Here is a 14,241-nt window from a genome sequence, read left to right as displayed (position 1 = left end):
CACTGACTGGGAATTGAATCAGCAACCCTTTGCTTCACAGTCCAATGCTCAATCCACTGAGCCATACCAGGCAGGGTTCATAACAGTTTTTTCTTTCTTTTTTTTTTAATTTATTTTTTTATTGATTATGCTGTTACAGTTGTTCTATTCCCCCCTTCATTCCCCTCCACCCTAACCCCCGTCCCCACCATTACCCCCCCTTTAGTTTATGACCATGTGTCTCAAGTTCTTTAGATTCTGTATTTCCCATACTATTCTTGCCCCCCCATCTATTTTCTATCTACTGTCTATGCTACTTATTTTCTGTACCTTCTCCCCTCATCTCCTCCTCCCACTCCCCTGTAGCTAACCCTCCTTGAGATCTTCATTTCTATGTTTCCACTCCGGATCTAGCTGTCCTTTTAGTTTGCTTTTGTTTTATGTGTGGTAGTTAATAACTATGATTTTGTTGTCCTTTCACTGTTCATGTTTTTTAAACTTCTTTTTCTTAGATAAGTCCCTTTAACATTTCATATAATAAGGGCTTGGTGATGATGAACTCCTTGAATTTGATCTTATCTGAGAAGCACTTTATCTGTCCTTCCATTCTATATGAAAGTTTTGCTGGATAGAGCAATCATGGTTGTAGGTCTTTGGATTTCATGACTTGGAATACCTCTTTCCAGCCCCTTCTTGCCTGTAAGGTGTCTTTTGAGAAATCTGCTGACAGTCTGATGGGAACTCCTTTGTAGGTGACTGTCCCCTTAGTTAGCTCTTGCTGCTTCTAGGAGTCTCTCCTTCATTTTAATCTTGGCTAATGTAATGATGATGTGGCTTGGTGTGTTTCTTCTTGGGTCCAACTTCTTTGGGACTCTCTGAGCTTCCTGGATTTCCTGGAAGTCTATTTCCTTTGCCAGATTGGGGAAGTTCTCCTTTATTATTTGTTCAAATAAGTTTTCCACTGGTGGCTGTTCCTTTCCCCCTTCTGGTACCCCTATAATTTGGATGTTGGAGTGTTTAAAGATGTCCTGGAGGTTCCTAAGGCTCTCCTCATTTCTTTGAATTCTTGCTTCTTCACTCTTTTCTGTTTGGCCATTATTTGCTTTCTTCTGGTCCACTCCATTGATTTGAGACCCAGTTTCCTTTTCATTGCTATTGGTTTCCTGTGCAATTCCATTCATTTCAATTAGTTTTGCCTTCATATGTTTGTCTAATTTGTGGCTATAATCAACCAGTTCTGTGAGGATCCTGATCACCAGTGTTTTAAACTGTGCGTCTGAGAGTTTTGCTATTTCTTCATCGCTTAGATTTATAGGCTCTGGGGCTTTGAGATCTTCTTGAGCCATTTTTGGTCTTTTTGCGCATGATAAGTCTGAGGAGCGGAGCCTTGGACTCCCAGGTCGCTTGGTTGTGACTCTGTATGTGGAGGCAGGGTCAGAGCGGGGAAATGGCGGCCCCCTCTGCTGTTTCTTACAGCTGGGTGAAGAGTAGAGCCTTAGGTTGTTCACCAGGGCAAGGCCACTTAGGTCGCTGGATTATGACGCTGTATGTGAAGGCGGGGTTGGAGCAGGGAAATGGCGGCGCCCTCCGCCTCTGCTTGCAGCTGGGGTTGCTGGCTCTCGTCCAATCGCCCACTCCCTCGCTTCTCTATCCACACACGAATGCACGACCACAGTCAACCTGCAGCCCTGCTCTCTCACTGTTTCTCTGCGATTGCTTGCTGAGTTTCCCACCAGGTCCAACCCTGCGCCTGAATTCCGTGCGCTTGAGTCCGTCTGACCGAGTTTTCCTGTGCTACCCCGCTCTGCCAGCTGCTGGTCTCGCCCCTCTTACCGGTCAGGCTGAAGAATTTGTTGTTATCAGACTTCCGGAAAGTTCAATTTTCTGTGTTCTGGCTGTGTTTTCTATTGCTATTATTTAGTTGTCTCTAAACTTGGTTGTGAGGAAGCACAGCGTCTCCAGCTATGCCTCCATCTTGGCAGAAGTCCATAATACTTTTTTCTTAAATTGCTATTTCATTGCCTCATTCAGAAAAATTATATAGAAGAGAGAGACCTGCTTATCTCCATGCCATAGCTAAGAAATGTGATTTCTAAGTATAGTACTTAATTATGGTAAATATAATTAAAAAATTGACATATAAGAACTAAGGATTTACAAACAACAACCCCCAAAGACACCAACAAAAGGAAGAACTAAGTATACCTCCCTAAATTCCTAATCCTAAACTGTCACTTGTTCTGGGTCTTGAATGTCTTAGGTGTAGGTAAGTGTTATAAGCTTTAAAAATAGCTAAGAACGAATCTGGAGTGCATACAGTCACCTTTGTAAGAGATGATTCCATCACAGATCTCTTTGAAGATCTGGGCTAGGCGGGCTGCTCGAGCCACTTCAATGTTTTCCTCTGCAGCTGCCAACCGTCTTGTTCGAACAGATCGGGCTGTCTGCAGGGCAGAGAACTGGGTCATGAAGACATCTGAAAGGATAAAGTGAAAATCAGCTTTAGGAAAACAGGAACCATTTGTGGCTTTCTCTTACTTGATGAATTCCTGCTTTTCACTCATTCTTCTGTGAAGTGATTAGTAGATTAGTGGTCATGGAGTTCTTTCTCCTCTACAGAAAAATCAGGAAACACTGAAGTTTACCACAGAGACAAATGCTGCAAGTCAGAGGAACCTTATTTTAGTGGCCAAAGGCTAGTTAAGTTTGGGCTTCAAAATAAGTCTGTTTGTATTCTGGCTTCACTACTCACTAGCTGTGTGATCTTGGGTAGGTTACTTAAACTCACTCTGTGTCTCAGTTTCTTAACTGTAAAATGAGAACAGTGGTAGTACTTCCCTCATAAGGTAACCATGAAGATTAAATGAGATAATCTTTTTAATGTGTTTAGCTCAGAGCCTGACATATAGTAAAGATTTAGAAAATAATTATTGATATTACCAGAAAATTTGAACTCCCTGAATTATAAATTTAGAGAATTTATGCCAATCAAATCACTGAGAGGATAGAGGATTTTGGGCAAATTTCTTAATCTATCTACTTCCCACTCAGCATATTCTCTCACGCAAAGTGCAGATTGCTTGTACTGTTTTAGGTAAAGAAAATAAGAGCATAAACTTTTGAACACTTTATTTTCAGTTAAGAGTATTTGAACATGCCCGTTTTTCTGCTTTCAATCTGCTCTGGATAACAAATCTACATCAGAAGTGCTGTTACATTACCTACTTATGAAAGTTAGAAAAAGAAAAATCTGAAGGTCTATGTATATAATGCTAATCTAAATGTGGGAGGCAAAAAGTCTTCAAATTAATACTAATGTCATTTTCCTCTGTATTTGTTATCACTACTTACCCTGTCTGCAAGGTATTTTCCAGGTAAGAAAGGAGACAAAAGACTCACTACTTTTATTATGTCTAGTGACTTTCAGGCTGTAAGTTACATTTGAGAGGCTGGTGGAAGGAGCTTTCTTCCTACCCCCCAGAGCAGGAACAAGGAATTTGAAGAGTTTGGAGAGAGAGGTGATTGTTGATTGGTGTTTCTATGCTTTTATCTTAAACTTTTTTAGAGCAAACTAAAAGGAATCTTTGAAAGTAACTAAAATAATCCCTTTTGAGATAATCTTTTAGAATTAGTAGGAATGTTTCCCAGTTCTTACCAGACTTGATGTTCCCATCATCTCGGCAGATACCATTCCAGCGGGTATATAACGATGCTGAGTGAATATTATCACCAGTGTGCTTTACTTCCTCCTGCTTCTGCCAAATCTTCTCCCAGTTTCGAACCAAGAACACATGATGCTTTAATACAAAGTTCCTACAAGGAAGGGAGGAAGGAAGGAGTTCCCTTGTTCATTAATTCAATAAGCACTTATTACCTGTCCATTCTATGTAAGCCATTGTCAAGATGTTGTAAGTGAATACTTATCACCCTGGCTGGTGTGGCTCAGTTGGCTGGCCATTGTTCCACAAAGCAAAAGGTCACCAGTATGATTCCCCATCAGGGCACATGCCTGGGTTGCAAGTTTAGTTTCTGGTTGTGGTGCTTACATGTATGAGACCACTGACTGTTATTTCCCTGTCTTCCTCCCTCCCTCCCTGTCTCTAAAAATAAAAAAATAAAATCTTTTTTAAAAAAAAGGATACTGGCCCTGGCTGGCATAGCTCAGTGGATTGAGCGCGGGCCTGCGAACCACACGATCGCGGTTTGATTCCCAGTCAGGGCACACGCCTGGGTTGCAGGCCGGTTCCCTGCAGGTCAGTTCCCAGCAGGGAATGCATGAAAGGCAACCATACATTGATGTTTCTCTCCTCTCCTTCCCTTCTTCTCTCAAAGATAAATAAATAAAATCTTAAAAAAAAAAAAAAAAAGATACTGGTCAATGAATTCAGCCTTTATAAAGGGAATTATGTACGGGGAAACAGTATTCAGTTTTGCAGCTTGCTTTTTTTTTCATATAACATGAAACATTTCCCTATATATTTTCTAATATCTGGCAAATATTAACTTAAAAGCTACAAAAAGTTTGGCAACTGAAGCAACCTAACTTGAAGGCAGAACTTCATGGAGTATATGTACAAATTCAAGAGAAAGTTGCCCAGAAGAAGAAATGGCTCAGGATTAGCTAAGACAAGGAGAACTGAACTGACAGATGAAGGCAAAGATATTTAAGATATCCACTGGGTAAAAAACTATGTTAGGTACAGTGCCTGTACATGGGTCTATAAACTTAATTACATATGTCTTTTTAAAATTTTGTCACCTGATGGTATGTTTATTAATTGAGGGAGAGAGAAGGGGGGGGAGAGAGAAAGAGAAATGATGTGAGAGAGAAACTGATCTCTTGCTTCCCATATGCACCTCAATCAGGGATAAAACCTGTAACCTAGGTATGTATCCTAACGGGATTAAACCCAAAACCTTTTCGTGTATCAGATAACACTCCAACCAACTAAGCCACTCAGCCAGAAAAGTTACACAATTCTGATTCTGTAATTTAATTTTCACCCTAGCACACATACAAAGATGTGACTTTGAATAAATCTCAAACTATCATCTTCAGTGAATGGAGATTAGATTAATTTTATAGTTCCTGACTTTGACTGCACATTGAAATCACTTGGGGAGCTTTATAAAACTATTGATGCCTGGGTTCCACCTCTGAAAATTCTGCGTTAAGTGGTCCTGGCTGTCGCCTGGGCATCCGAAGTTTTTTAAAAGCTTCATAGGCTGTTATGCAGCTAAAGTAGAAAACCACTAGATTAGCTCATTCTATTTTCCCGAAGTTTAAAATTTCTGTTACAAGTGAAATACAATAAAAGGAGCTAAAATTATAAAGATATAAATAAGGATAAACTTTCTAAGAGATCAGAATGTATGGTCAGGGAAATATAGAATATCTTGAAAAAAATAGAGGACATATTTACTTTGCTTACCTTTTATATGAGTCTTAGTACAAGGAAGAGAAAAAAATAAGCACTAAAAATCCTATTTACTGCTCTATTAATATATCAAAGCAGGGATCCTTAACCTTTTCGGTGCCATGGATTCCTCTGGCAGACTCATGAAGCCCAAGTAACACTTCTCTGAACAATGTTTTAAAAGTATTTTAGATTAAATTTAGACTTCCAGCCAGCATGGAAGGGTAGGTAAACATGGCTTGCCTCTGTGCACAACCACATCAAAATTACAACTAAATTGTAGAATAACCATCATTCAGAATTGTCAGCAATTGAGTTGAAAGGAAGTCCTACAACTACAGAATTCAGGAAGTAACCACATTGAGACTGGTAGGAGGGGCGGAGATGTGGAACAGGATGATGCCACACCAATCAGTGGTGGATAAAAATCGGGAGGTATATCTCAGGATCCATGGGTCCCAGCCTCACACCAGGACCCCAGCTCAGGGTTCCAGTGCCAGAAAAGATAAGTCTCCATAATTTCTGGCTGTAAAAACTAGTGGGGATTGAGGCAGTGGGAGACAGAAACTTCTAGAGTCCCAGGCAGGTATGCTTAAATAGCTCATGCGCAGACTTCCTTAGACTCACTTCCTCTAAGCTCTAGCACCAGGACAGGAGATTGAAAGGCATCAGAGACATATGGAGAGGAACTGAATTATCTGGCATCAGGTAGACAGCTGAAGGGCAGCATCTTCTGAGACAAGACTGCTGGCAGAAGCCATTGTTCCTCTGCTGAGCCCTCCCCAACACAACCAGCAGTTCGGTGCCATATCTGAAGACTCCATGCACCAAGATCATATTGCATGCCCCACATGTTGGTGATTCCCTCAGGTACTGCCCCACCCACCTTTCAGGACCACCCAAGCTGTTTTCAGTGGATTTTCCATATGAATGGCTTGTCTTAGCCCAGCTTCAGACTTTCCTAAATTCTCTCCAACAAGCAGCGCTTGGCTTCGGCGAGCCCTCCACCTCTCGTTAGGTTGCCCTAGCCTGGCACTAGCAGCACATGGTCTTGATACACAGCTGGGCCTCTTCTGCGAACCTCAAAGACCAGCAAATTAGCAGCCATTTCACTTTGTAGCTGATGTTGTGTAACAATAGACAGAACACAGGCAGTAGCTGACCTTGGATGTGCCAACAGCAATCAGGGCTAAACTACAGCAAGAGGGTATAACAGAGCCCACACAGAGGACACACCATGAGTACCGAGCTTGGGTAAGAGGGGAGGCTGTCCCATTGAATCATATAGGACACCTACTACATTAGGGCATTCTATCAAGTCTGGGAGATGTAGCAACTCTCCCTAATACATAGAAACAAACACAAGGCAGCTGCCAAAATGAGGAAAAAAAGAAACATGGCTCAAATGAAAGAACTAAACAAACTACAAAAAAGAAAAAGAGAACTAAACAAAATGGAGACTGGCAATCTACTTGACACAGAGTTCAAAACACTGGTCATGAGGATACTCAAGGAACTTAGGATTTCAACAGTATGAAAAAATACAATCCAGTTAGAAATGAAGAACACATTGATCGAAACAAAGAGTATTTTGCAGGGAATCAACAGTAGCATGGATAAAGACGAGGATGAAATCAGTGATTAGTAACATACAGAAGTCAAAAACAACCAATAAGAACAGCAAGAAGAAAAAAGAATTTAAAAATGAAGATAGGGGTGACTTCTGCCAAGATGGAGGCGTAGGTGGAAACACCTTGCGTCCTTGCACAACCAAATCTAAAAACAAGAAAGTCTTAACAACAATAAACGCAACCAAACCACACAGAAAATCGACAATACAAAGTCCGAAAACAACGAAATGCTCAGCGAAACCAGTAACAGGGCCGAAGCCACCAGTGGAGCGGGTTGGCCAAAAAGATCCCCAAATAGGGTGGTACTCAGGCAGCCAAAGGCGCAGATCCCAGGTGCAAGCTAGCTACGGTGGACACAGTAAAGAGGTGCGGCTGGCTGTCTGCAGTCAGTCGAGCATTTGCGTGCAGATAAACCAGTGAGGAGGTGAGCATTCAGACCTCGTGGCGCAGGGCGGCAGGCTTGCACATTTCCCTTCAGATAAACAGGCTGGGCGAGTGGTGGGACAGACTGGGTGAGCTGAGAGGACTGCCATTGCTCCCTCTCTGACCCCGCGCCCACATACAGGGTCAGGAACCAGCAATCTGGGTGGCCCCGCCCTGGTGAATATCTGAGGCGCCTCTCCTCATATGTAACAGGCACAAACACATAAAAACATGGCACAAGAACAACTCAGAGCCCCAGGGCGAATAAATCTAAGTGATGAAGAAATAGCTAAACATTCAGATGCACAGTTCAAAACACTGGTGATAAGGATCTTCACAGAACTGGTTGATTTTAGTCACAAATTAGAGGAACATAGGAAGGCTAAACTAATTGAAATGAATGGTAATGCACAGGAAACAAATAGTAATGGAAAGGAAACTGGGACTCAAATCAAGGGAGTGGACCAGAAGGAAGGAAAAAAATGAACAAACAGAAAAGAATGAAGAAACAAGAATTTAAAAAAATGAGGAGAGGCTTAGGAACCTCCAGGACATCTTTAAACATTCCAACATTCGAATTATAGGACTACCAGAAAGGGAAAAGGAACAGCCACAAGTGGAAAACTTATTTGAACAAATAATAAAGGAGAACTTCCCCAATCTGGCAAAGGAAATAGACTTCCAGAAAATCCAGGAAGCTTAGAGAGTCCCCAAGAAGCTGGACCCAAGAAGGAACACACCAAGACACATCATAATTACATTAGCCAAGATTAAAAGGAAGGAGAGAATCCTAGAAGCAGCAAGAGATAAGGGGACAGTCACCTACAAAGGAGTTGCCATCAGACTGTCAGCTGATTTCTCAAAAGACACCTTACAGGCAAGAAGGGGCTGGAAAGAGGTATTCCAAGTCATGAAAACCAAAGACCTACAACCAAGATTGCTCTACCCAGCAAATTTTCATTTAGAATGGAAGGACAGATAAAGTGCTTCTCAGATAAGACAAAATTCAAGGAGTTCATCACCACCAAGCCCTTATTATATGAAATGTTAAAGGGACTTACCTAAGAAAAAGAAGTTAAAGAAACATGAACAGTGAAAGGACAGCAAACTCACAGTTAGTAACAACCACACCTAAAACAAAAGCAAACTAAGAGGACAGCTAGATCAGGAGCAGAACCATAGAAATGAAGATCATATGGAGGGTTAGCAACAGGGGAGTGGGAGGAGGAGAAGGGGGGAGAAGGTACAGAAAATAAGTAGCACAGACAGTAGGTAGAAAATAGATAGGGGGAAGGACAAGAATAGTATGGGAAATACAGAATCTAAAGAACTTAAGACACGTGTTCATGAACTAAAGGCGGGATGGTGGGGGAGGTGTATGCAGGGTGGAGGGGAATGAAGGGGGGGAAATAGAAGAAATGTAATGGCATAATCAATAAAATAAAATAATATATTATTAAGAAAAAGAAAAACCTGTGGGAATTGAGGTGGTAGGAGAAAGTACCAGGGTCCTACAACATACAGAAAACCACCTGGTAATCAGCACCAGAAGGGGCCAAATGGCTTATGGGTAGTGACAGAAGTGACTAAAAGCCAACAGAGAGCTGACCAAGTAGCACTGTTTCCTCTTGTACCCCTCCCCCACAGACAGCACCACAATTCAGCGACATGAGTTATCCCACCCTGGTGAATACCCAAGGCTCTGGCCCTTACTATGTAACAGGCCTGCAGAAACAAACAAACAAACATGGCCAAAATAAAAGAACAAATCGAAGCTAAAAAAAAAAAAAAGAACTAAGCCAACATATTAGATGCACAGTTGAAAACACTGGTAATGAGGATGCTCACAAAACTGGTTGATTATGGTCGCAAAATAGAGGAAAAAGTAAGGGATATGAAAAGTGAAATAAAAATATAGAGAGAACTGATGGTGAAGGGAAGGAAACTGGGACTCAAATCACGAGTGTGGACCAGAAAGAAGAAATAAACATTCAATTAGAACAGAATCAATAAACACGAATTCAAAAAATGCCATCTGGTGTGGATCAGTGGTTTGAGTGCTGGCTTGTGAACCAAAGGGTTGCTGGTTCGATTCCTGGTCAGGGCACATGCCTGCATTGCAAATCAAGTCCCCAGTAGGAGGGGGCACGTGAGAAGCAACCACACAATGAAGTTTCTCTCTGTCTCTATCTCCCTCTCTTCCCCTCTCTAAAAATAAATAAATAAATCTTAAAAAGAAACAAAAACAAAAACAAAAACCAGAATTCAAAAAAATGAGGAGAGACTTAGGAACCTCTGGGAAAACTTTAAACATTCCAACATTCGAATCATAGTGGTGCCAGAAGGAGGAGGAACAGAAAAAAATTGAAAAGTTATTTGAACAAATAATGAAGAACTTCTCCAATCTGGAAAGGAAATAGATTTCCAGGAAGTCCAGAAAGCTCAGTGAGTGCCAAAGAATTTGGACCCAAGGAAGCACACACCAAGACACATAATTACATTATGTGCCATAATTACATTAGCCAAGATTAAAGAGAAGGAGAGAATCTCAAAAGCAGCAAGAGAAAAGGATACAGTTACCTACAAAGGAGACTTACCTAAGGAAAAGAAGATCAAAATCTATGAACAGTAAAATGACAACAAATTCACAACTATCAACAAGCGAACCTAAAAAAAAAACAAAAATGAAAATAAACTAAGCACACAACTAGAACAGGAACAGAATCACAGAAATGGTGGGTTACCAGCTGGGGAAGAGGAGGAGGAGAACTGGGGAAAAGGTACAGGGAATAAGTAGCATAAATAGTAGGTAGAAAATAGACAGGGGGAGGTTAAGAATAGTAGAAAATGTAGAAGCCAAAGAACTTACATGTACGACCCATGGACATGAACTAAAAGGGGGGGTACGCAAGTGGGAGGGAAATAAAGGGAGGAAATGGGACAGCTGTAATAGCATAATCAATAAAATGTTTTAAAAAGTACTTAAAATTAATTAAAATCTTAAGTAATTTTAATACATAGGATTAAAATAAAACTATGTTAAAATCGTTTCCAGAATATTTGTTTTTCCTTTTTAAAGACTTTATTTATTTATTTATTTATTTATTCTTTTAGAGAGTGGAAGGGAGGAAGAGAGGGAAACAAACATCAATGTATGGTTGCCTCTAGTGTGCCCCACACTGGGAACCTGGCCTGCAACCCTGGCATGTGCCCTAGACTGGGAATTGAACAAGCAACCCTTTGCTTTGCAGGCCAGTAACCAATCCACTGAGCCACACCAGCCAGGGCATAGTCTTCACAATATTTAAATTAACTTTTTAATCCATAAATTTTTATCCCTGACAAAATCTAGTTGTGGGTTTAATAAACATAGTGATCTTGAAGTAGAGATGAATGTGTAATATTTTGGTATATTTGTAACACATGTAACATAAATTGAAAATGTGAATATTGGTGACAAAATATATGGAAACTGAAAATGCTACACACACACGTTATTTTATTTTATTTTTGCCCATAGTCATATTTAAAGGAAATGGTAAATTTCATTCAGAAATAAGGGAAAATAAAGATACAATTTTCCCCACTCCTAAGTCACAGATACCTCGAATCTTTGTTTAAAGACCTATCCACAAAAGAAATGGCTCAATTATATAGATGTTTAATAAACTGATAAGCAAATAATGCAATATAAAGAGCACAGGTAAAAAAATCTCCTTTACCTCTCTCGATTGGACATGGGCTTCATTTGCAACTGAGGGGCCAATCTTGTTGGAGTGTTGATGTTTTCACTGGGTTCCTCAGAGAGGTGGCCTCTCTGAAAAAGAGATGTATCAGAATACAGTAAAAAAAAAAAAAAAAAAAATCAGAAATCACTTTAAAGAATATTAAAACCACTCTGAAGATTCCACCCTTTGGTAGTTCCTTTATATCAGTAACTGCCTCTGAGGAGCTATTTGAGGAAAGCCATGAGATCATTATTCACCCTTTTTTTCAGCTTGTGCTTAGACTTCCTCTTTTCTTTTGACCGTCCAGACTTTTTATGTGTGGCCATAGGCTGGCTGCTTTTGCTGCTGGTGAGTCCATTCATACGCTGACTCTTGCCTCCGATGATTCCTCGACATTTCTCAAAGCCACACTTACACAGTTGCTTTGAAAAGAAAGAGAATGATGCTTTTAGCCTGCTGACTCATTTACAAGTAGGACTGCCAGAATATTTGGACACCCAACAATAAGATTCATCAAAAATTTCCATTTGAGAAAAACAATTAATTGAGAATAAAATAAATAAAAATAAGTTTCCGCTGTAGTTGAAAGGAAAGATTAAACACTGGAAAAACTTCACAAGAATTGTTAAGAACTGACTGGAGACCAAAAATGATTGAGTAATCTCTTTCTACAGAATTCTGAAAGAATTAAAGAGAGCTATATATCCTAGATAAGTGGAGTTAAGAGTAAAAAACTTTACTGGACTTCTCAATGGCTACAAATCATTTTATCGAAGGCCTATGTTATACAAAGCACTGTGACCAAGTTCAATCTCCCTCTTGGAGTTCTTATTCTTACCTGTTTTTCAACATTAAAGGAATGAAAGTTGTAATCATAAGTGAGTTCAGTACCAGCTGGCATATCTTTAAGAGCATATAATCCAATCCGGTATACTCCATTAACAGACCTATAGAGAATTGGAGAGTTAAAAGTAGAGATTCTTAACACCATGCCTGAAAACCCACACACACAAAAAAGGTACACTGATTTCAGATTTACCTTTGTTTCTATATCCAATTTCTCAAGTTTCCGGGACAAGCTCTACAACTTTAATCTATCTTCTATTCTATTCAGACGATATAATACTGCCAGGCTAATAGTCCTAAGTCAATTTTATGGAAAACATGGTCTATGTTGTAAATTACAATTGGTCTTAAATTTTCCTGCTTGGTAATCAAGGTCCTTTTAAAACATGGCTTTAGTCTATTTGTCCATGTTTAATTTGCTGCACCTCAACAAATTAAAATGATATCCTACTATGGCTTACCTAAAAAAAAAGTTCCTACTGCTCTCCATTTTTCTTACCTGTACACGAGTGTCTCTTTTGTTCTATTTTACACTGCTATTACTGACCTATCATGTATTTTATATAATAAGTATAACTAATACTTAACTGCTTATTATATTAATAACAGCATTTTGTTTTATTAACTTATTTAATACTCCTGACAACTAAAAAAAATGATACTATTATTAGATAGTATTATAACCCCCATTTTCTAAATGAGGAAGCTGAGGCACAGGATAAGCAACTTGCCCAAAGTCAACACAGCTGTTAGTTATGGGAATCAAGTTTCAAAACAAGGTAGTCTGGTTGAAAGCTTAATAACAACGCCACACTGATAACAAATTATCTCAGTAATTCTCAGAACAACTTCAGATGTTCTCAAATACTTCAGATGTAAAAAATGTAAAGACTGCCCTGACTGGTGTAGCTCAGTGGACTGAACGCAGGCTTGTGAATCAAAGGATAGCGGTTTGATTCCCAGTCGGGGCACATGCCTGGGTTGCAGGCCAGTCCCTGCAGGGGACGCAGGAGAGGCAACCATACATTGATATTTCTCCCCTTCTCTCCTTCCCTTCCCCTCTAAAGACAAATAAATAAAATCTTAAAAAAAAGAAAGTAAAAACTATTGTGAAGTCCAATTGGACCTTGGAATGTATTTTCATTGTACAATTCTTTCACCTCATTGGTTAATTTTCAGGTATTTCATTCTTTTTGATGCCAACATAAATGGAACAGTTTTCATAATTTCTTTTTCAGATTGGTTGGGAACAGAAATGTAACTGATTTTTGTGCACTGACTCTGTGTCCTGATAACTTTGTTCAATTTACTTATGAGATCTATCAGCTTCTTTCCATAATCTTTAGCATTTTCTCCATTTAATCTCCTATTGTATGTAATCAGAGATACTTTTACTTCTTCCTTTCTAAATTAAATACCTTTTGTATGTTTTCCTCGTCTTACTGTTCTGGCTACACCTTCCAAAACAGTGGTGAAAGTGGGCTTCCTTGTCTTGTTACTACTATCTTATAAGGAAAGCTTATATCATCCAGTTTATGTTTGCTGTGGGTTTTCTTGTTTTTAAAAATATATATATATGCACTGGCTAGCATAGCTCAATGGATTGAGCGTGGGCCTGCGAACCCAAGGACCGTGGTTAGATTCCCAGTCAGGGCACATGCCTGGGTTGCAGGCCAGTTCCCAGCAGGGGACGCGCAAGAGGCAACCATACATTGATATTTCTCTCCCCCTGTCCTCCCCATCCTTTCCAAAGATAAATAAAACAGTAAAATCTTAAAATAAATAAATAAATAAATAAATAAATGTAGTTCCTTCTACTCCTATTTTGTTGAGTGTTTTTTCAAAAGATTTTATTTCTACTTTAAAAAATTATTTTATTGTTGTTCAGGACTTCCAGCCAAGATGGAGGCATAGGTGGAAACACTGTACCTCCTCACACAACCAAGTTTAAAGACAACAAAGTTTTAGCAACAAAAATGCGGCCAAAACAGACAAAAAATTGAACTATATGGAAGTCTATCAACGAACCGTTCATCCAGACCAGTATGAGGGGCGGAGTCAGCAGCAGACTGGGGTCGGGGGAGGGGGGCAAAAAAGATCGCTGGAGGGACCCAGGAGCTCAAGGGAGCTCTGGAGCTCAGGAGCTCTGGAGCTCAGGAGTGCAGGCGGCAGTTGGTGGATCCCAGGCGTGGGGTGGCAATGGGCGGACCCAATGAG

At 40.0% G+C, this 14,241-nt stretch overlaps 1 protein-coding gene across 4 annotated transcripts in view; it reads right to left on the bottom strand.

The window, feature by feature from the left end:
• The window catches only part of ASH1L (ASH1 like histone lysine methyltransferase), a 188,771-nt gene that overhangs the window by 20,654 nt on the left and 153,876 nt on the right, over positions 1-14,241 (bottom strand). For 3 of the 4 annotated variants that reach the window (XM_053666283.1, XM_037132526.2, XM_053666284.1), the window contains 5 exons: positions 12,017-12,125; positions 11,436-11,600; positions 11,173-11,267; positions 3,635-3,792; positions 2,303-2,455 (listed from right to left, as the gene is read on the bottom strand). In XM_053666283.1, the coding sequence (XP_053522258.1) occupies positions 2,303-2,455; positions 3,635-3,792; positions 11,173-11,267; positions 11,436-11,600; positions 12,017-12,125 (680 nt within the window). The other variant, XM_053666285.1, reaches the window with a different exon arrangement.

Source organism: Artibeus jamaicensis, unplaced genomic scaffold (genome assembly GCF_021234435.1).
Source record: "Artibeus jamaicensis isolate MK-2021 breed Jamaican fruit bat unplaced genomic scaffold, CSHL_Jam_final contig_447, whole genome shotgun sequence".
NCBI lineage: Eukaryota > Metazoa > Chordata > Mammalia > Chiroptera > Phyllostomidae > Artibeus > Artibeus jamaicensis.
This window is presented reverse-complemented; position numbering and strand designations above follow the sequence as displayed.